General features: G+C 43.2%; 1 protein-coding gene across 24 annotated transcripts in view; it reads left to right on the forward strand.

Annotated features, from left to right (window-relative positions):
- The window catches only part of SPIDR (scaffold protein involved in DNA repair), a 374,802-nt gene that overhangs the window by 228,014 nt on the left and 124,618 nt on the right, over positions 1-22,170 (forward strand). For all 24 annotated transcript variants that reach the window (XR_010837399.1, XR_010837398.1, XR_010837402.1 and 21 more), the window contains 2 exons: positions 15,657-15,852; positions 17,294-17,523. Coding sequence is in view for 16 of the 24 variants with exons in the window: in XM_067017141.1 (XP_066873242.1) it covers positions 15,657-15,852; positions 17,294-17,523 (426 nt within the window). In the remaining 8 variants the exon portion in view is untranslated. The remainder of the gene's footprint in view (positions 1-15,656; positions 15,853-17,293; positions 17,524-22,170) is intronic.

Below are 22,170 nucleotides of genomic sequence, written 5' to 3' on the forward strand. Positions count from 1 at the left end.
CAAACATAAATGTCATTATCCCCCTCTACAAGACGAAAAGGAGTCTGTTTAGGTGATGCAATCAGGATCATTTGGCTTGTAAGTGACAGAATGGGACTTGAACACAAATCTATAGATTTCACGCTCTTGTTCTACCCGCTGTACCAAACTGCTGCTCTGAATAGACAGTTTTTACCTAGAAAGAAGTGTGGAATGGTGTGTTGCGAATTTCTGAAAAAGTGCATATTACTTGCTGACTTGTGACACTGCAGATGAGATGGGAGGGAGGCTCTGTTAACTCAGGTGAAGAAAAATGTTTGTCAAATGTGATTTTCTCTGCAGCAATTGATTTGTGGGCCCTGAGATGTTAGGTATCATTTTCATCTTTTTTTTCTGCTGTGTGGAGTGAGATCTTTATTGTTAATACGAAAGCGAGAAAGCCCAGCCCTACGTGTCAACAAGTTAAAACATTGAAATTCCACAGCTCACCAGATGTAATGGAGCTCAAACGAGGAAGTGCTGCTTTCCTACCAGTTCTGGCAAAGCCGGAAGGCTCCACCGAGAAGCCGCCTGCCTCTATGCCAAGTCCTGACAGTGGAGCAGGAGTTCTGTAGGCAGAAAAAGCACAGTGAAGCCTGCCAGGCACTTGAGTAAAGTTAAGAAGGTGTAATGGTCATGTGTGTTTTTCTAGGAGTAGTAATCCTCAAAGTATGGTGGTGGGACCAGCAGCATCACCTTCGAACCTGTTAAAAATGCAAATTAGGTGGCCCCATCCCAGACCTACTGAATCAGAGACTCTGGGTGTGGGGCCCAGCAATCTGTTTTAACAAGCCTGTGATTCTGATTCATGCTGAAGTTTGAAATGTTCTGTTCTGGAGTCACACGAGGAGATAAAGACTGTAAGATAAAGGTTTAAAACTGGCCTAGGAAAAGTAGTGCTGGCAATATATGAATACATTTAGTTTTATATTCAGGAGATACCTTATAACTCAGTGCAGAATGATCCTTAAAGATAGAGACCAGTCATAACTGATACTAAGGCATCTGGTTTCTGTCTGCACTATGCACTTCACTTGTTAATGCATATATTTAGATCTTATTATAAAGATTTCTATTTCTGATTTTCAAGAAACAGAACTGAATGGAGCAGGTAGAATCCTTTACCCAGAAGCCATACCTGTAGGAAGCCCAGCCATAGCACTGTGCTGTGTTACTTAGTGGACTTTAATGAAGCAAAGTAGCTGAAAGATGATAGTCTCCCTTCTGAGTACTAGGCTCACAGCCAACTCTGTAGAGATGGTGCTGTCATGGCACAAATCTAAACTTAGAGATAGGTGACAGATGATACAATTGGGATGCTGAGGAAGAGATGCGATGAGGGCCTGTTGACTCTCAGCTAGTTGGGTTGGATGGATGGATGGATGGATGGAAGGAAAGATGGATGGATAGATAACAGAGGGAGGGAGAGAAGGAAGGAAGGAAAGGAAAGGAGGGAGGGAGGGAGATGACAGAATTGAGATGCTGAGGAAGAGAAGGGATGAGGAACATGTCAACTCGTACTAGGTGGGTCAGTTTGGGCATATTTGAGAGTTAGTCATAGGGAAGTGGTCATCACTTAGATTATTCAAGTAATGCGGCAGTTTATTGTTGAAGAAAAGATTGATTTAAGTGCTTATTTGTATCTGTTAAAGAATGTATTTTTATTGTGGAAAAAAGGACAATAATAGAAGAAAATTAAAACTTAGCTGTATATATATAATCCTTTCATTTAAGGATAAATTGCTTAATTTTCTGGTACAGTTCATTCCAGCAGTTTCTCCTTATGTTATATTAATAATATATATGGTCCTACCAGCTTGGAATCTCATAGGTCATATAGGCCTGAGTCTGTTTCTCTAATTCAACAATATAACAGGAGCTCCACCCACAGTGTCATTAAATACATTTTTTTGAATTAGGATTTTTAATGCTATCATTTGTACAGTGTTTTCATGATTTATTTTTCTACTTTTAGAAAGTTAGATTCTTTGCTATATTTCGCTAAAATAAATGAGTATGATTAATATTTTAGTGTGTAAGTGTTTTTCTCCACATCTCTGATTATTTCATTGGTATAGATGAAATAACATCTATACCAATAACAGTGACTTTGTCGAGTAAAAGGGTATGAACATTTTTAAGGCCTTTAATTACCCAGTTGTGTACAGAAGTGAGTATACTATCATGAACCCACAGAAAACTAAATTTTTCTAAGATATCCGATCTTGTACTAGAAAAATTGTTAACCTCTAGAGATTTTAAAAATAGCTTATGTATTAGGTACTATTTTATTTTATTTTTAAATTAAGTTTCTTTTTTTTTAATTTTTTTTTTTTTGGTTGCTCCAGGTCTTAGCTGTGGCCGGTTGGCTCCTTAGTTGCAGCTCACCTGCTCAGTTGCAGCACGTGTGCTCCTTAGATGCAGCAAGTGAACTCTTAGTTGCAGCGTGTGAACTCTTAGTTGCAGCATGCATGTTGGAACTAGTTTTCTGACCAGGGATTGAACCCGCGCCCCCTGTGTTGGGAGCATGGAGTCTTAACCACTGTGCCACCAGGGAAGTCCCTTAGGTACTACTTTAAATAGTAGCCAGTGTGTATGCCAAGCAGTGTACGTACTTGTCTCTGTGTGTGGCTTGTGTATTGGAACGTATGTACCTAATCTCGCAGTAACAACATTAGGTAGGCATGATATCCATTTTGTCTATGAAAAAGTTGAAGTTCAGAAATTCAAAGTAATTTGGTGGAGATAAAATAGGCAGTAGGTAGCAGAGCTAGAATTTAAACCCAGGTCAGTGTGACATCAGACCGTGCTTCTCCTGCCTTGTTCTCCTTCTTTGCATTTTCTATTACATTTTGGCAGAAGTTTTGTTACTGAATAAAAGTATGGGATTTGTGCCTTGAAAATAAACTTTACAGATTTCTCCCCTTTAAGTCAGTTAGGGCGGCTGGGAAGAGACTAGCAAAAACTATGAAAGAAAAGCCTTAGTGCAAAGGGAAACGGTTCTGCAACCCCACCCCCAACTCCTACCACAACTCTACTCCCACCCCAGGGGGAAAGCACCACTGACTTCCTCCCGTAGAGAGTCCAAACGGTGCTAAGAGACACCCAGAAGGTGGTGGTGACAAGAAACAGAGAACTGGGGTAAGGAGATGAGAAACTCACCAACCGAAGCAATGCAAATCAGTCTTTGAAGGTCATCAGACAGTCCTAAGAGTTGGAGGCAGTGCTGGATGAAAACAGGCAAATGTCTTTCAGGGAGACCTTCAAGACGGCAGAGGAGTAAGATGTGGAGGTCACCTTCCTCCCCACAGATACATCAGAAATACTTCTACATATGAAACAATGCCTACAGAACACTCACTGAATGCTGGCAGAAGACCTCAGACTTCCCAAAAGGCAAGAAACTACGCACGTACCTGACCGTGTGGCTGACCGGCTCTTAGTGCTCTGGCTGGGTGTCAGGCCTGAGCCTCTGAGGTGGGAGAGCCAAGTTCAGGACACTGGTCCACTGGAGACCTCCTGGCCCCATGTAATATCCATCGGTGAGAGCTCTCCCAGAGATCTCCGTCTCAACACTAAGACCCAGGTCCACCCAACGGCCAGCAAGCTCCAGTGCTGGACACCCCATGCCAAACAACTAGCGTGGCAGGAACACAACCCCACCCATTAGCAGAGAGGCTGCCTAAAATCATAATAAGGTCACAGACACCCCAAAACACACCACTGGACGCAGCCCTGCCCACCAGAATGACAAGATCCAGCCCCAGCCCCCAGAACACAGGCACCAATCCCCTCTACCAGGAAGCCTACACAACCCACTGAACCAACCTTACCCACTAGGGGCAGATACCAAAAACAATGGGAACTACGAACCTGCAGCCTGTGAAAAGGAGACCCCAAACACAGTAAGTTAAGCAAAATGAGAAGACAGAGAAATACGCAGCAGATGAAGGAGCAAGGTAAGAACCCACCAGACCAAACAATGAAGAGAAAATAGGCAGCCTACCTGAAAAAGAATTCAGAGTAATGATCCAAAAACTTGGAAATAAAATGGAGAAAATACAAGAAACATTTAACAAGGAACTAGAAGAACTATAAAGCAAACAAACATTGATGAACAACACAATAAATGAAATTAAAAGTTCTCTAGAAGGAATCAATAGCAGAATAACTGAGGCAGAAGAACGGATAAGTGACCTGGAAGATAAAAGAATGGAAATAACTACCGCAGAGCAGAATAAAGAAAAAAGAATGAAAAGAATTGAGGACAGTCTCAGAGACCTCTGGGACAACATTAAACATACCAACATTTGGATTATAGGGATCCCAGAAGAAGAAGAGAAAAAGAAAGGGACTGAGGATGCACTTGAAGAGATTATAGTTGAAAATTTCCCTAACATGGGAAAGGAAATAGTCAAGTCCAGGAAGTGTAGAGAGTCCCATACAGGATAAATCCAAGGAGAAACAGTCCAAGACATATTAATCAAACTATCAAAAATTAAGTACAAAGAAAAAATATTAAAAGCAGCAAGGGAAAAGCAACAAGTAACATACAAGGGAATCCCCATAAGGTTAACAGCTGGTCTTTCAGCAGAAAGTCTGCAAGCCAGAAGGGAGCGGCAAGACATATTTAAAGTGACGAAAGGGAAACACCTACAGCCAAGATTACTCTACCCAACAAGGATCTCATTCAGATTTGACAGAGAAATTAAAACCTTTACAGACAAGCAAAACTTAAGAGAATTCAGCACCACCAAAGCAGCTTTACAGCAAATGCTAAAGGAGCTTCTCTAGGCAGGAAACACAAGAGAAGGAAAAGACTTACAAAAACAAACCCCCAACAATTAAGAAAATGGTAATAGGAACATACATATAGATAATTACCTGAAATGTAAATGGATTAAATGCTCCAACCAAAAGACATAGACTGGCTGAATGGATAAAAAAAGGAGACCTGTATATATTCTGTCTACAAGAGACCCACTTCAGACTTAGGGACACATACAGACTGAAAGTGAGGGGATGGAAAAAGATATTCCATGCAACTGGAAATCAAAAGAGAGCTGGAGTAGCAATTCTCATGTCAAACAAAATAGACTTTAAAATAAAGAATGTTACAAGAAACACGGAAGGACACCACTACATAATGATCAAGGGATCAGTCCAAGAAGAAAAATATAACAATTGAAAATATTTATGCACCCAATACAGGAGCCCCTCAATACATAAGGCAAATGCTAACAGCCATAAAAGGGGAAATTGACAGTAACACAATCATAGTAGGGGACTTTAACACCCCACTTTCACCAACGGCCAGTTCATCCAAAATGAAAATAAATAAGGAAATGCAAGCTATAAGTGACACATTAAATAAGATGAACTTAATTGATATTTATAGTTCATTCCATCCAAGAACAACAGAATACACATTCTTCTCAAGCTCTCATGGAACATTATCTGGGATAGATCATGTCTTGCATCACAAATCAAGCCTTAGTAAATTTAAGAAAATTGAAATCGTAGCAAGTATCTTTTCCGACCACAACACTGTAAGACTACATATCAATTAGAGGAAAAAAACTGTAAAAAATACAAACACGTGGAGGCTAAACAATACACTACTAAATAACCAAGAGATCATTGAAGATATCAAAGAGGAAATCAAAAAATACCTAGAAACAAATGACAATGAAAACACGACAACCCAAAACCTATGGGTTGCAGCAAAAGCAGTTCTAACAGGGAAGTTTATGTCAATACAGTCCTACCTCAGGAAACAAGAAAAATTTCAAATAAACAACCTAACCTTAAACCTAAAGGAATTAGAGAAAGAAGAAAAAAAAAACAACCCCAAAATTAGCAGAAGGAAAGAAATCATAAAGATCAGATCAGAAATAAATGAAAAAGAAATGAAGGAAACAGTAGCAAAGATCAGTAAAACTAACAGCTAGTTCTTTGAGAGATAAACAAAATTGATAAACCATTAGCCAGACTCATCAAGAAGAAAAGGGAGAAGACTCAAATCAATAGAATTAGAAATGAAAAAGGAGAAGTAACAACTGACACTGCAGAAGTACAAAGGATCATGAGAGATTACTACAAGCAACTATATATGCCAATAAAATGGACAACCCGGAAGAAATGGACGAATTCTTACAAGAGCACAACCTTCTGAGACTGAACCAGGAAGAAATAGAATATATGAACAGACCAATCACAAGCACTGAAATTGAGACTGTGATTAAAAATCTTCCAACAAACAAAAGCCCAGGACCGGATGACTTCACAGGTGAATTCTATCAAACATTTAGAGAAGAGCTAACACCTATCCTTCTCAAACTCTTCCAAAAGACAGCAGAGGGAGGAACACTGCCAAACTCATTCTATGAGGCCACCATCACAGTGATACCAAACCAGACAAAGATGTCACAAACAAGAAAACTACAGGCCATTATCACTGATGAACACAGATGCAAAAATACTCAGCAAAATAGTAGCAAACAGAATCCAACAGCATATTAAAAGGATCGTATACCATGATCAAGTGCGGTTTATCCTAAGAATTCAAGGATTCAGTATATGCAAATCAGTCAGTGTGATACACCATATTAACAAATTGAAGGAGAAAAACCATATGATAATATCAGTAGATGCAGAAAAAGCTTTTGACAAAATTCAACACCCATTTATCATAAAAACTCTCTAGAAAGTAGGCATAGATTGAACCTACCTCAACATAATAAAGGCCATATATGACAAACCCACGGCCAACATTGTTCTCAGTGATGAAAAGCTGAAACCATTTCCTCTAAGATCAGGAGCAGGGAAAGGTTGCCCACTCTCACCACTGTTACTCAACATAGTTTTGGAAGTTTTAGCCACAGCAATCAGAGAAGAAAAAGAAATAATAGGAATCCAAATTGGAAAAGAAGAAGTAAAACTGTCACTCTTTGCAGGTGACATGATACTACACTTGGAGAATCCTAAAGATGCTACCAGAAAACTACTGGAGCTAATCAATGAATTTGGTAAAGTAGCAGGACGCAAAATTAATGCACAGAAACCTCTTGCATGTCTGCACACTAACAATGAAAAATCTGAAAGAGAAATTAAGGAGACACCCCCATTTGCCACTGCAACAAAAAGAATAAAATACCTAGGAATAAACCTAACTATGGAGACAAAAGACCTGTATGCATAAAACTGTAAGACACTGTTGAGAGAAATTAAAGATGATACAAACAGATGGAGAGATATACCACGTTCTGGGATTGGAAGAATCAATATTGTGAAAATGACCGTACTACCCAAAGCAATCTACAGATTTAGTGCAATCCCTATCAAACTGCCAACAGCTTTGTTCACAGAAGTAGAACAAAAAATTTCACAATTTGTATGGAAACATAAAAGACCCCGAATAGCCAAAGCAATCTTGAGAAAGAAAAACGGAGTTGTAGGAATCGGACACCCTGACTTCAGACTATACTACAAAGCTACAGGAATCAAGACATTATGGTACTGGTATAGAAACAGAAATATAGATCAATGGAATAGGATAGAAAGCCCAGAGACAAACCCAAGCACATATGGTCACCTTATCTTTGCTAAAGGAGTCAAGAATATATAATGGATAAAAGAGAGCCTTTTCAATAAGTGGTGCTGGGAAAACTGGACAGCTACATGTAAAAGAATGAAATTAGAACAATTCCTAACACCATACACAAAAATAAACTCAAAATGAATTAAAGACCTAAATGTAAGGCCAGACGCTATAAAACTCTTATTTAGAGTAAAACATAGGCAGAACCCTCTGTGACATAAATCACAGCAAGATCCTTTTTTGACCCACCTCCTAGAGAAATGGAATTTTTTTTTAAAACGTAAATAAATGGAACCTAATGAAACTTAAAACCTTTTGCACAACAAAGGAAACTATAAACAAGATGAAAAGAGAACTGTCAGAATGGGAGAAAATATTTGCAAATGAAGCAACTGACAAAGGATTAATCTCCAAAATTTACAAGCAGCTCATGCGGTTCAATATCAGAAAAACAAGCAACCCAATCCAAAAATGGGCAGAAGACCTAAATAGACATTTCTCCAAAGAAGATATACAGTTTGCCAACAAACACATGAAAGGATGTTCAACGTCACTAATCATTAGAGAAGTGAAAATCAAAACTATAATGAGATATCATCTCACACCGGTCAGAATGGCCATCATCAAAAAATTTACAAACAGTAAATGCTGGAGAGGGTGTGGAAAAAAGGGAACCCTCCTGCACTGTTGGAGGGAATGTAAATTGATACAGCCATTATGGAGAACAGTATGGAGGTTCCTTAAAAAACTTAAAACAAAACTACCATATGACCCAGCAATCCCACTACTGGGCATATACCCTGAGAAAACCATAATTCAAAAAGAGTCATGTACCAAAATGTTCATTGCAGCTCTATTTACAATAGCCAGGACATGGAAGCAACCTAAGTGTCCATCAACAGATGAATGGACAAAGAAGATGTGGCACATATATACAATGGAATATTACTTAGCCATAAAAAGAAATGAAACTGAGTTATTTGTAGGGAGGTGAATGGACCTAGAGTCTGTCATACAGAGTGAAGTAAGTCAGAAAGAGAAAATCAAATACCGTATGCTAACATATATGTGGAATCAAAGAAAAAAAATGGTCATGAAGAACCTCGGAGCAAGATGGGAATAAAGACACAGACCTATTAGAGAGTGGACTTGAGGACACTTGGAGGGGGGAGGGTAAGCTGGGACAAAGTGAGAGAGCGGCATGGACGTATATACACTGCCAAATGTAAAATAGATAGCTAGTGGGAAGCAGCCGCATAGCATAGGGAGATCAGCTCGGTGCTTTGTGACCACCTAGAGGGTGGGAGGGAGGGAGACGCAAGAGGAGGAAGAGATATGGGGATATATGTATACGTATAATGGATTCACTTTGTTACACAGCAGAAACTAACACACCATTGTAAAGCAATTATACTACAATAAAGATGTTAGTAAATAATGAATGAATGAATGAATGAGTGAATGAACCAAGGAAAAAAAACTACAATGAGATATCATCTCACACCAGTCAGAATGGCCATCATGAAAAAATCTGCAAATAGTAAATTCTGGAGAGGGTGTGGAGAAAAGGGAACCCTCTTGCACTGTTGGTGGGAACTCAAATTGATACAGCCACTATGGAGGTTCCTTAAAAAACTAAAAATAGAACTACCATATGTCACAGCAGTCCCACTACTGGACATATACCCGGAGAAAACCATAATTCAAAAAGAGTCATGTACCACAGTGTTCACTGCAGCTCTATTTACCCTAGCACACATGGAAGCAACCAAAGTGTCCATCAATAGACGAATGGATGAAGAAGATGTGGCACATACATACAACGGAATATTACTCAGCCATAAAAAGAAATGAAATTGAGTGATTTGTAGTGAGGTGGATGGACCTAGAGTCTGTCATACAGTGTGAAGTCAAAGAGAAAAACAAATACCACATGCTAACATGTATATATGGAATCCAAAAAAAAAAAGGACTGAAGAACCTAGGGGCAGGACAGGAATAAAGATGCAGACGTAGAGAATGGACTTGAGGACACAGGGAGGGGGAAGGGGAAGCTGGGACGAAGTGAGAGAGTGGCATGGACATATATACACTACCAAATGTAAAATAGATAGCTAGTGGGAAGCAGCTGCACAGCACAGGGAGATCAGCTCGGTGCTTTGTGACCACCTAGGGCGGTGGGATAGGGAGGGTGGGAGGGAGACGCAAGAGGGAGGGCATATGGGGACATATGTATATGTACAGCTGATTCACTTTGTTATACAGCAGAAACTAACACAACATTGTTAAGCAACTATACTCCAATAAAGATGTTAAAAAAAAAAACTAAAGAAAAAAGAAAGTAAAGTTTACAACCACTGCCAGATATGTGATGGTTCTTTCTTTAAATTGCAATTTCCAGTGCCCTGTGCCTGAAAAAGGAAATGGTCAAGTCAGAGACTTTTGTTAATCTAGAGAATTAGACTCGTGGTTTATAGAGGAAGTCTATTTCACATATTCTTCAGTGAATTCATCTTCAGTGTAGTTTACTGTTCACTTTTGAATGGAAATAAAGTGTTCCTCAACGATGTGTTTATTTGGATAAAAAGGGAATTAGACAAAGTCTACTCTGGGAATTTAAAATCACACACAGAGTTATAAATGTCAGTGTTTTTATCAGTTTTTTTAGATAATGTGGGTATTATTTGGGTAGGAAGCTAAAAGAAACACATTTGAACCCAGGAGATAAATCTTGCCAAATAAGAAGTTGAAAATAAAGGAAGTATAAACCTTAAACTTCCTACAACTCAGGAACTGCATTTTAAGTTTCATTTTATTTCTTTTTATTTAAAATCAGTCAGCCACAAGGGCTACCTTACAAGCACAGGTGTGAAAAGAAGGTGGCTCTGATGTTCTGTTTTCACCAGGGACCTTTTTGCATTAAATTTAACGTCCCTCCATTGCAGCTTGTCACGCCGGCCTCCCACATCTCACGCTGTACTGGTAGCTTCATCTGATCCTGTGGGCCAGCGACCGCCTGGCCGTTGGGTCCCTCCCTTTCCCGCGCACTGGTCCCTCCAGGAAGGATGCAGGGCCTTTGTTGCTGTATCCAAGTGGTGGGTCCCATCCTCCTTCCAGAGAAAAGAACAGACTGGCTTTATTTTTTATTTTTTAATTCTTTACACGTTTTTTTTTTTCTATAAATTAATTTTATTTATTTATTTTTGGCTGCATTGGTTCTACTGCACTTAGTTGTTTCCTTCGTGTGTGTCCCTCTGGACTGCAAGCCCTCTCAACTAGCCCCACACGATGGCTTGGCCTCCCCTGCCGGGACGAGGTGTGCACTAGACAGCTTTGTCCTCAGGCCAGTGGGGCTTTGAGTTGAGACTAAATTGTAAACAGAATTGATTGGTTTATCCCAAGTATGTCTTCAGTGGAAAGAAGAATTAAGTCTAGGTTATGTTTTTCTGACAACTACAGTTCTTAGTCTGACTTCTTTAGCTAACCAGCCATTAAGAGAGGGAAGGAAAGAAAATTTCTTCTATTTGTCTTTGTTTTCTTTACGTCACTGCATTGATCCCATTAGTCATCTTTGCCACCCACCAAGTTTGGACACATTCTTCCTAGACGGTAAACAAGCAAGTTGATCTTATTTGTGATGTGAAATAAATATTGTTTGTTTTATGAGCTGATAATGGGATATTTAACACTTTGGCAGTGTTGACACGTGATAGAAAATGAAAAGTAGTTCACTTGGTTTTCCTCTCCGCCCTTGGTGACATTAGAAAACAGTCTTGTTTCCTGTTTTACCTGAGTTCTGTATATAACACTCTCAGTAAAGAGCAGTGGAAATGGTTCTTCATGAAAGCAAACATTCGGACAAATTGTCATTTGTATTTGTATTGAACGTACAGGATTCTCTTTTCTTTTTCTTTTTTTTAAAGTTTCCAAGAGAAACCATAGTGCTTGGACTCCACGGAAGACTGTTACTGTCTAGTTTTTTGTGTATTTTACCGTGTGTGTGACTGTCCCACGTTGCAGCCCATCTTATTGCCATGGCTGCTGACTTGTCAAGGATGCTCTGAGAGTTTACTAGAAAGTAAACACACACTCTTCAGCTTCCTTAACAGAAGAGTCACTGTGAGTCCAGCATCATGATGATGTTCACTGGTGGTGTTGGTTGTGATGTGATTTATCAAGTGAGGTTTAACACCTTAGGTTTGTCTTATTTATTTGTGTGTGTGTGTGTTTATTTATGGCTTGTTGGGTCTTCGTTGCTGTGCGTGGGCTTTCCCCAGTTGCGGCGAGTGGGGGCTGCTCTTTGTTGCAGTGCACGGGCTTCTCATTGTGGTGGCTTCTCTTGTTGCGGAGCACGGGCTCCGGGCGCATGGGCGTCAGTAGTTGTGGCACGCGGGCTCAGTAGTTGTGGCTCGTGGGCTCAGTAGTTGTGGCTCGTGACCTCTAGAGCGCAGACTCGGTAGTTGTGGCCCATGGGTTTAGTTGCTCCGCGGCATGTGGGATCTTCCCGGACCAGGGCTCAAACCCGTGTCCCCTGCATCTCCAGGCGGATTCTTAACCACTGTGCCACCGGGGAAGTCCCTTAGGTTTGTCTTTATTTTTAGTTTGATCTTCAGAAAAACTGGTTAAATTTGTTACAATATTAATCTGAATACATGCTCTGTAAGCTTGCATTTTGGTCATCACATAACATTTGTGGCAGTGAGGTAAGTAGAGAGGTGGTAGTAGAGTCCACAGCAGTTGACACTGGCCTGCAGCATAAAAAGAAATACGGAGGTCATACTCCCTAGGAGCATGACGCTGGTGCCACGTATATGGATGTTGAAAGGCTGTGGCGTCCTCGGCCTCCTAACGAAGGAAACAGCATCTGTGTTTGTTCTGCAGAAGCTCAGTGAGGTTGTACCGAGACCTCTGCTCGTCACGTGGAATCTGAGTTGTGGTCCTTGCCAGCAGGCAGCCCCGCAGGTGCTCCGCCGTCCCCTTCCCTGTGCCTTCACACACCCTCACCCAGGCAGCCCTCACCTGGTTGCCTCTCCTGGGAAACCTTCCCTGTCTCCAGAGGGTCCTCCCTCGGGGTATCGTGTAACACCCTTTTCTTTTGCAGTAAACCTCTCAGCCTTCTTGTCTCCGGCTGGATTCCCAGTCCCCTGCCCTGTGCCTGGCGTGTCATAGGTGTTGAGTAAACCAGCGAAATGAACCAAATGGACCCAGATATGGGTTTTAAGGTCTTCCCCAAATCCACTAGCCTTGCACATCTATTTTGTATAGGTATGTTTTTAATTTGGTTTAACCTTAATAGCCTCAAACAGGACTTTGAATTTGGCAGAACAGAGTTCTAATGTTAGTATGTCTATCTGTAAACTGTAAGGTTCTCAATACACACAGAAGTCTTGTGCTATGGTTCTTAACTTAGCAGTTAAAATAATATTCCTTGATCATATTTTTCAAATTAACTTGAAAGAAAAGGCTGGGTACGTATGACATCTTTTATCCATCCTGCTATATCAGGACCCTCGCAGTCGAGCCCAGTGGTACCCGACGCTGTACCCCACCCCTGCCCTCTTGCTTTCTTGAGCCTCTTGCTGACTCTCTCTTTGTGTCTAGCTTGCCTCTGTCTCTCCACGTCTCCTAATTGTTATTTCTAGATTACCATACCTGTAGTCTTTTGGCTTAAAATATTACTATTGCAAATTTGTCTTCTTGGTGGATTGTCCCTTTTAGTCATTGTGTGATGTCCCTCTCTATCCCTGATAATTTTCTTTGCTCTAAAGCCTTCTTCATCTGATAGTAATTTCAACCATATTTATATTAATGTTACATGATGGTTTTTTCCCCCAGCCTTTTACTTTCATCCTACCTGTATCTTTATATTTGAGGTGAATTTCTTGTAGACAGCATAACGATGGACCATATTTTTTAATCCACTCCGCTAATCTGTCTTTTAATTGCTTTGTTTAGACCATATACACTTAATGTAATTGTCGATATATTAGGACTTAAGTCTCCCTTTTTATTTCCCGTTTTCTCTGTGTTCTCTGTTTTTCATTTCTCTGGGTTTTTCCTTTTTTTTGTGGCATTATGTGGGTTGCTTGAACATTTTTTAGAATTTCATTTTACTTTATTTATAATGTTTTTGTGTTGTTATAGTTATGTTCTTGGTTGCTCTAGGCATTACATTTTATATGCATAACTTACCAGTTTATGGGGTCAACATTTTGCCAGTTTGTGTGAAGTGTAGGAACCTTGCCTCTCATCTCCCTTTACTGTCCTCATCTATATGACTGTCTTAAATATTTCCTCTGCATACATTTAGGTTATAATTCTTGCTTCAACTCCAAATATAATTTCAAAAACTCAACAGGAGTAGGAAAGTCTGTTGTATTTACCTGTTTCTTTCCATTTTTATTTCTTCTTCCTCACACCTCTTGAGGTTCTGTTCATTGGGCTTTTGGGTCTGTTTTTCGTTGTTGTTTGGATTTGGTAAATTTCTATTACTTTATCTTCACGTTCACGGATCCTTTTCTCTGCCCCCTTCATTCTGCTCTTGAACCCGTCCAGTGAGTTTTTTTTTAATTTTCCTTATTTTATTTCCTAGTTATAAAATTTCTGTTTAAAAAATTCTGTATCTTTGCCAAGACTTTGTTTCTTTGCTGAGACTTTCTATTCTTTCATTTGTCTCATTGTGCATTTGTAAGTGTCACTGAAGCATGTTGTAATGGCTGCTTTGGAGTCTTTGTCAGGTAATTCTAACATCAGCATCATCTTAACAGTGTCATCAGTCACTGTGTTTTTTCATTCAGGTGAGACTTTTCCTGGTTCTTAGTGTAACCAGTGGCTTTAGATGGTAACCTGTACACGTTAGGTATTATGATACGAGATCCTGGATCTTCTTTAAACCAGTTTTAGGTGGCTTTGTCTGACACGGCTCTGAAAAGAGACGTTAGGAGGGTGGGGGATTTTACTGCCAGGCGGAGGGGGGCGTCAGGATCCCCGCAGCGGAGGGTGGTGGGAGGGCCAGGTGGTGGTGAGAGTACTGACTCTGCCCGTGCTAGTGGACTCGCTCCAAGGGGCGGGGAGCGAGCTGTCTCCCCTGTGGCGGGGCTGGGAGGGTGAGTGCCTCGCCTCCCACCAGCCCAGCTGGCCCGCACAGACTCCTCGTCACGGCCTGTCGAGGGGCACGTCTGGGCCCCACTTGCGCTTTGTCTGCTGTATGTGGCAGTAGGTCACAGTTTTTCTGTGATATTTGCCAAGAGTAGAGCAGTGATTTCCTGGAAGTTTTCTGTCTCACTGGGCTGCCCCTTCCCTGTCCTTCCTTTCGAGGGTGCTTTTGTCTGCGCCCATTGCTGTTTTTAGGCTGCAGAAGGAAGCTCAGGAACTTACTGCTGTGCCTCTCCTTGGGTCCCAGCTGGAGAGCCTCCTCCTCTCCCCTTGCAGCTGCTTCTTCTGTTTCGTTTCCGCGCAGCATCGGGCGTTCCCTCGTGTCTAATGGGAGAAATAGGGAAAGTGTGTCTACTCTGTCCTCCCGTTACCCTTCCTGTTAGGCAGCGCCGCCTGTGTGAGGAATGAGCGTTCGACGGTCGGAGGGGACCCGGGAGCACGTTGTCCTGTAGCCACTTGAATGTGGGCCCTTCCAGTGACTGTGGCCCACTGGGTAGTGAAGGTGGGGTTCCTCCGGTGTCCGGGGTCACGTTTTCTGAGAGATGAGAGCTGTGAAGTGTCCAAGGTCTCTCTTGCAATGCTCACTTCGGTGTCGGGGCAGCTCTGTACCCACCCCCACCCAAGTACTTTCCCCGAGGGGCCCTGAGGCCACCATCCAGCAGCCTGGGAGGCCCCCGGGGAGCTCCAGCTCCAGCACCGCCGCCCCTTCCGTCCCCACTCCTGACGCAAGACCTGCTCCGAAGAGCAGAGCCAGATGCACTGGCAGCTGCTCGAGGGCTTGTGTCCTTAGCCAGCAAGTCATTGCCCTTTGTGATTTAGCGAGAAGGTGAGGGGAATCCAGCATTGCAGATAAACTTGTATTTGTGTTTCTTTCCCTTTCCAGGCAAAAGCTTATTATCCCAAATGGAAGTTGCCCTGTTATTCTGAATACTTACTTTTGTCAGAAAGTTGTTGCCAAAGAAGATTCAAAAACAACACATGAAGTGCACAGTTGGGACACACCCCTTCCAAGAAGAAGCATCATTTTGGCCCAGATGTTTAGATTTAAGAGCCTAACAAATAACTCACCTGAAAACCAGGTAAACTATCACTGACTTAGAGGGTTTTTGCTTTGTAGTAATACTGTGTTTAAAGGCTTTGGAATTTATAGAGGTGATTACCTTTGGTCCTTTCCAAATATTCAGCAACTATATATGTAATCTTCAACTTATTAAAATATGAGTTTTCTTTTTTTTCTCTTCTCATAATTGCCTAAGAATTTTATTTAAGCCTCTTTTATTCATTAAAAAATCATGTTTTTCTTTTTCATAACATCTGTATCCCTTGGGATAAAAAGAGCTGCATAAACTGGAGGTTATACACTGGAGATTGCTCTTTGGAATTTTAGTGGCTCTGAGCCGTGGTCCTCCACCAAGATGAACTTGGGGAACCACTAAACTTCACTTGCGGTGGCACCCAGGGCGCCCCCAGGACCACTCGGGCTCCAAGTGTCTGACTTCAGTGCGCCTGCCTCAGGGTCGCCTAGTTATCCCAGGCAGCGCGGATCGGAGTACTGAGGCTGACAGCTGTGAGGGGACATCGGAAAGAGAAGGAAAGGGACTTCGAACCTGCTTTGTAGGTGTGGAGTTCAGCGGGAGCTGCCTCTGACTGTCAGAGCATGTGTCTGGAGAAGATTATGTGAAAAGGAGGGCTGTCTAATGAATTTAATTGAACAGATGTAAAATACAGCTCAAAGTGCATTGCTGCTTTAATGTACCCTTTTAAACAGCTGTGTGATGTTCAATTCATGAGGCGTGTCTTCGTCTCACGTCAGCGCTAGGGCAGCGGCAGTGGCGCTTGGCGGTTAAGCTTGTGGACTTTGGCACCAGGTGCCTGGTTTGGATCCTGCCTCAGCCACTTGCTGCTGGGTGACCTTGGGTGAGACGCCGAACCCCTGTCTCAACATTCTCATCTGTAAGACAGTGGTAGCAGTGCAGCCTGCCTCCCTGGCTTGTGAGGTTAAGTGCGTTTGTTACGCAGCACCGCGTGTAAAGAAAAGTGCTGCAGTGTAGGAAGCACGGAGCACTCTAGAGGTCACGTAATCTTATTAAGATATTCACTGGGATCATAAAGGTGTTTCCTGTTGTTCACAGGAGTGTGCACAGCGCTGGCGCTTCATAAGAACCCTCGTCATTCTTTTATTTTGTTTTGTAGTTTGTGCTGTTGAGAGTGTTACCTCATAAAAGACATTTTTTAGCTCCCATAGGTATTTTCATAGCAGGACTTTGTCCACGTTTTCAGATCCCCGGGATGGTCCATGTTCCTGCCGCTCTCCTGTTCCGCGACTCACCAGGCCTCCTCGGCCACGTGGGTGACCCGCGGACGGGAGCCCCGCGCCATGGGCGCGCGTCTGTCCTTGGCACTCCTTGAGCGTCCGGCGGTCACACCCGATGCTTAGGGTTCCCCAGGCACGTGGGGATTTGGTATGTAGCGTGCCCTCGCGGGTCAGACTGGAATTGTTCCCTTTGCGTGTCTTGCCAGGTTATGTGTGGTGGTCACACCACCGTGAGCACAGACTGGAGCCTCAGGCACGAACGGGCAGAGCCGGGCGTCCCGGCCCGAGCTCCCCCGAGGGATTCTCTGCTGGATGCCGTCGAAAGCCAAGGAGTTGCCACCTGGTTGGGAGCCGGGGTCCGAGTGGTGGTGCAGAGAGTTTACTCTCTTCGCTGCAGGTGTCAGCGGGCAGATGTCACAGACCCACCTGGAGTTCGGTGAGTGGGGAGACACAGGTGCAGGTGCCCAGGCTCACCTGGAGAAAGTGGAGGCTCTTCTCAGAGCAGTTTCTTCACTGTGTTCACCACGTACATGGGTTGTATTTGTTTGGTTGGGTTACTTTCCTCACTGAAAAAGTCGCATTTACTTTTACCTTTAATAGTTCATGTTACTGAAAGTGACACAAGCACAATTGGTATTGTTCTGAGAAAGCCAAGGCATGGGTACGTACTTAAAAGACCACTGCAGTAGCTATCGAGTTTTATGTCTTAAAAACCTGAATAAGTAAATGGCAGCTGGTAAATCTGTGGCTCCCAGATGGTGCTGTCGAGTCTGCATCAGAGCTCTTGGCAGAACTTCTGCTGTGATGCAGACATTTTTTTTTACTGCCCTAACCAGTGAGGTGACCACTGACCACGTAGGAAATATGGCTGGTGGGACCGAGGAACTACATTTTAAATTTTATTTAAGTTTAATTACCTTTAAAGTCTATGTGGATAGTGGCTGCCTTGGTACACAGGATGGCTAGGTAGCTACGAAAGCAAGGGCAAACCTGTGATTCAAAGTACTTTGCTCCAACAGATTGTGGGAATGGCACCTTTTCTACTGAGACTTAGGCTTCTCCTGGTTTCGTGTGTTTTCAAATAGCTATAGACACATCGTTGACGGAGAGTTTATTTATGTCAGACTCTTCTGAGGTTATCTTTCTATGTTAAATTGCCCTCAAAGCAGTAAGACAGACTTATAACAGAATAGAAATGAAAAGCATAGATGCCAGTTCATCAAACAATCATTTTGTCTCTCTACTCTTAGGAGAACACATATGGAAGAAATAGGCATTCCCAGTCTTCCTATCCTTACAGCGCCTTCTGATATTTTTCAGAAAGAGCAGGCAGGAGACGCTGCTCTGTTAACTGTGAGTCCTCTTCCAGTGGACACAGCAACTTATTGTAAAGTACCATGATTTTGAAAAAGTCCCTTCAGGTGTAGAGTCAGAGAATGTTTCTTTGGGAATTATAGAAAAAATTTATTTTTATTTTGTTTGGAATGTGTGTGTGTGTGAAACCATTATATCCATCTTTAGGTTTTAACACGACCTGTAGCCGTCGACTAGTTTTGTGCTAGACTTAAATCTGTGTACATCTAAATAGGATCACCTGAGACAGTTACCGGTTAGACAGAAGTGTTGTCTTGCTTAGCCGTCTTCACGGCCCGTAGCCGTGCTGGGCTCCCAGCAGGGAGTGCCGAGCGCGCGGGGCGCGGGGCGCGCGGGGCACTGCGCGGGGCACTGCTCCGGGGAGGCGGCGCGGCAGGCGCTGAGGCGGCGGGGAGGGAGGGGCTCGCAGAGCTGGCGCTGAGCATCGGGCTCCTCCGAGGCCGTCCTCCAGCCCTGCGGTGGTACCTGTGCTACTTGTTGAGCAGAGAGAAGAAAGTGGAAGGTAAGCTGCTGCCGGTGGTCGGCAAGTGAGTGCTTTGGGTTTGTGCCTTGTAATAACACCTGGGACGTATCGAATGGGACTGTGCTTGTGGTGGATTGAAGGCAGGGCAGGCGTACCTCAAAAGTAAGAAAAGAGCATTGAGTTATTCAGATGGAATGCGCCTGCATTGTGGTGGGGGGCTTCTCGTTGCGCACGTGAAGCTGTAAACGGGCTGGAGGACCGTAGCGCCATTTCACAGGTGAGGAAAGGGGGCCTCAGAGAGGTTCTGATCGCTGACAGTCGTACGGGTGGATGAAAGAAAAACATCATGAGGTATAGAATCCCCAAATGACAGTATTGGAGAGAATACGGGAGCTAAAAGAAGGGGAAGGATATTGAGTTAGAACCAAGCTGTGTTTAGAATACAGCTGACCCAGGGGTCAAGTCATCCTGGAAAGCCACTGCAGGAGCTGTGCATGAAAAGGAACTTCTGGACAGAGGCCATAGCGTTTGGCCTTGGGTTTGAGACAAGGCTTCTGAGATGTCTTTGGGGTACAAAAAGGTCTTATTATATAACTGATCATTAGTTTTTTCTAGATTCATTTGCTATAATAATGATCAGGGTCTCCAGTTTACAAATCACATTAAGATAGAAGTAACATTACACTTAGCACCCTAGTGATTCTTTGCTGGTGTGTATAAGGCATTTCCTTGGAGAGTCCCTCAGCAGCATGTGTCCTAGTGTGGACCTTTACACCTGCACGTGCAACACGGTACGAGAGGAGACGCCATCAGAAGACTGAGGCCTATCGCCTAGGTCACCCTCTTCTGCTTGAATTCTGCCTGTAACTTCCTGCCCGTCGGTAACTTGGGGCAGCTGTGCAGTGCACAGAGCCAGTCTTGTCCAGAGGCCGGAGCACAGCGAGTGCAGGAGGGAGGTTGAACAGTGAGGGCCGCTCTCCGGCCGTCCCCTGTGCTTCCTCACCTGCTTTACCCCGAGGGCCTCTCTAGCCAGCAGTGAGCTGAAGACTACTCAGATCACTGTGTGTTTTCTGCAGTCAGAAATTGCCGTGTCAGAATAAATTAAGGCCTGTGCAAAGAGAGACAGCGCTGTCTTATGAGACTCTGCTGCCACGGTGATTCTCCCTTCCTGCCCGGAGCAGGCCACGTGCCTCCCGAGGAAGCTGTGGTGACTTTTCTGTCTAACTTGGCACCTTGATCGTATCATCCTAGTGCTCTAGCCTTGTCACTTTATGAGATCAGTAAGAGCTTATCTTCTGGCAGACAGCCCAGTTTTTGGCAGCTTTGAAATCCAAAGAAATTTATTTGAAGCCTGCCAGTCCTGAAGACGCTCAGATAGATTCTGTCAAAAGGTTCATATTCTCTGAGCTGTGAAACATTATCAGAAATACACTTCAGGTTTCAGAAATACAATAAGTCGGAGTCTCCAGTCCATTGTTCTTCTGGATGACACCCTTTAACTCAAGCTATTAAAGAAAACATTTCTACTTGGTTTCTCAAGGTGTTGTAGGTCAGCGTAACCAACACGAACTGAAGTTTTATAAACTCCTAAATCAAAGGTAACAAAAAAGCAGTCCAGAGAACAGTCCCTCAACAGTAAGCAAGGCAGTCTGTTCAGAGCCAAAACACACCTTTATCTAGATGCGCACTGCATATTGAATGAATATTATATAAAGGCGTGACTAGTAAGACCATAGGCTTTTTTTAGCCCAAAGGGAGCACTGGTTTATACTGGAGGAAACTGGGGCCAAGAAAAAGTAAGTGGACTCCCTAGTGACTCCCTCCCTCCTGGCAGAGTGGAATCTAGACCGAACTGCCTAGCTCCCGGTCCATGGCGATCGCCATTAAACACTGCCTTTTTTCCTCCCTTTCTGTGAAACCTTCACTTCCTTTCTCCTTGAGATATTTAACTTAGGGACAAATAATTTAATTTTATCCCTCAGAGACGCACATTCTTTCTAGCCTGTCATCGCAGAAATACTTATTATGGGAGAGTTAGTCTTTTGTAAGGGCGTTGAATTCATAGAAATGGTCATGCATTTGGACAAAAGCCTGGAGGGGACAGAACCTCCTTATTTAACTATTTTGTAGTTATCTTGCACTTCAGTTTTATGGAAATTCATTGAGCTGAACTCAGGGGAAAAAAGCACATTTTCCTTCCTCTGTACCTTGATGTTATTCTCTTTTCATCTTTTGACCCTTCCTTTAGTCTGTTGTCTTATATTTCTTCTCCTTTTCAGTAAGGAAAAAAAAAAAAAATCCACCGTTGCCCTGGGCCAGATTCTGGGTCTTCATGGTTGACAAAACCAGGCATCATTCTGTGCTCATGGGGCATAGTCTGGTGAGGGAGTCCCACACAAAACAATTGAAAACAAATACATTTATGGTTTTAAGTTGTGGTCAGTGCTCTGGTAAGGAAAAAGTGGGATACTATGAGAGACCAGTGGAGAAGGGAAAGAATTTGCTTTGTGGATTCAAGCGCAGGTGTTCTAAGGCAGTACTGTTTAAGTGACACTTGAAAGCTAAGCGGATGTTAGGTGAAAAGCAGATGAAATCGAGGGAGTGCCCTTGAGAGCTCCAAACAGGAGGGAGACGGTGGAGTGGCCAGCGTGCGTGGGCCACGGGCAAGAGCCAGCCCCAAACGAGGTGTACCCATCTGACAGACACTTCAGCTGTGGGATGGAAAAGGGTCTGCGGAAGAGGGGATGTGGGGCAGGGCCCCAGTGGAAGCAGAGAGGCCCGGGAAGAGGCCGCTGCTGCATCCAGCACAGCCCAGGCTCCAAGTGTCACGCGTCAGCACGGCCAAGTGGAGGAACGTTTCTGATGTGTGTGGTGACTTGGTGAAGGATTGAGTGGGGGGAGGGGGGGAGGAAATACTAAGAATGGTCCTCAGTTTGAGTGCTTGGCTGAGTGAAGGGCCATTTACTGAGGTGAGAAAACTGGTTTGGAGGGAAGCTTGAGAATTCAGTTTGGGGCCTGTTTAGTTTGAGATTCCTATGAGACATGCAAGAAAGGATGTCAGATGAAAAGTTTGCATATACAGATCTCACATTCAGAGAAGATTTTAGGTTGGAAATAAATATTGGGGGGTTTTCAGCCTACAGCTGGTCGGTCCGTATATTTGTACGTGCATTCGTTTTGTTGGCTAATTTGAAGAGGTTACGTTTGTCCATGGTGCTAAGTTCCAAAGGCCCTGGAGGGCCTGTA

Source organism: Kogia breviceps, chromosome 17 (genome assembly GCF_026419965.1).
Source record: "Kogia breviceps isolate mKogBre1 chromosome 17, mKogBre1 haplotype 1, whole genome shotgun sequence".
NCBI lineage: Eukaryota > Metazoa > Chordata > Mammalia > Artiodactyla > Physeteridae > Kogia > Kogia breviceps.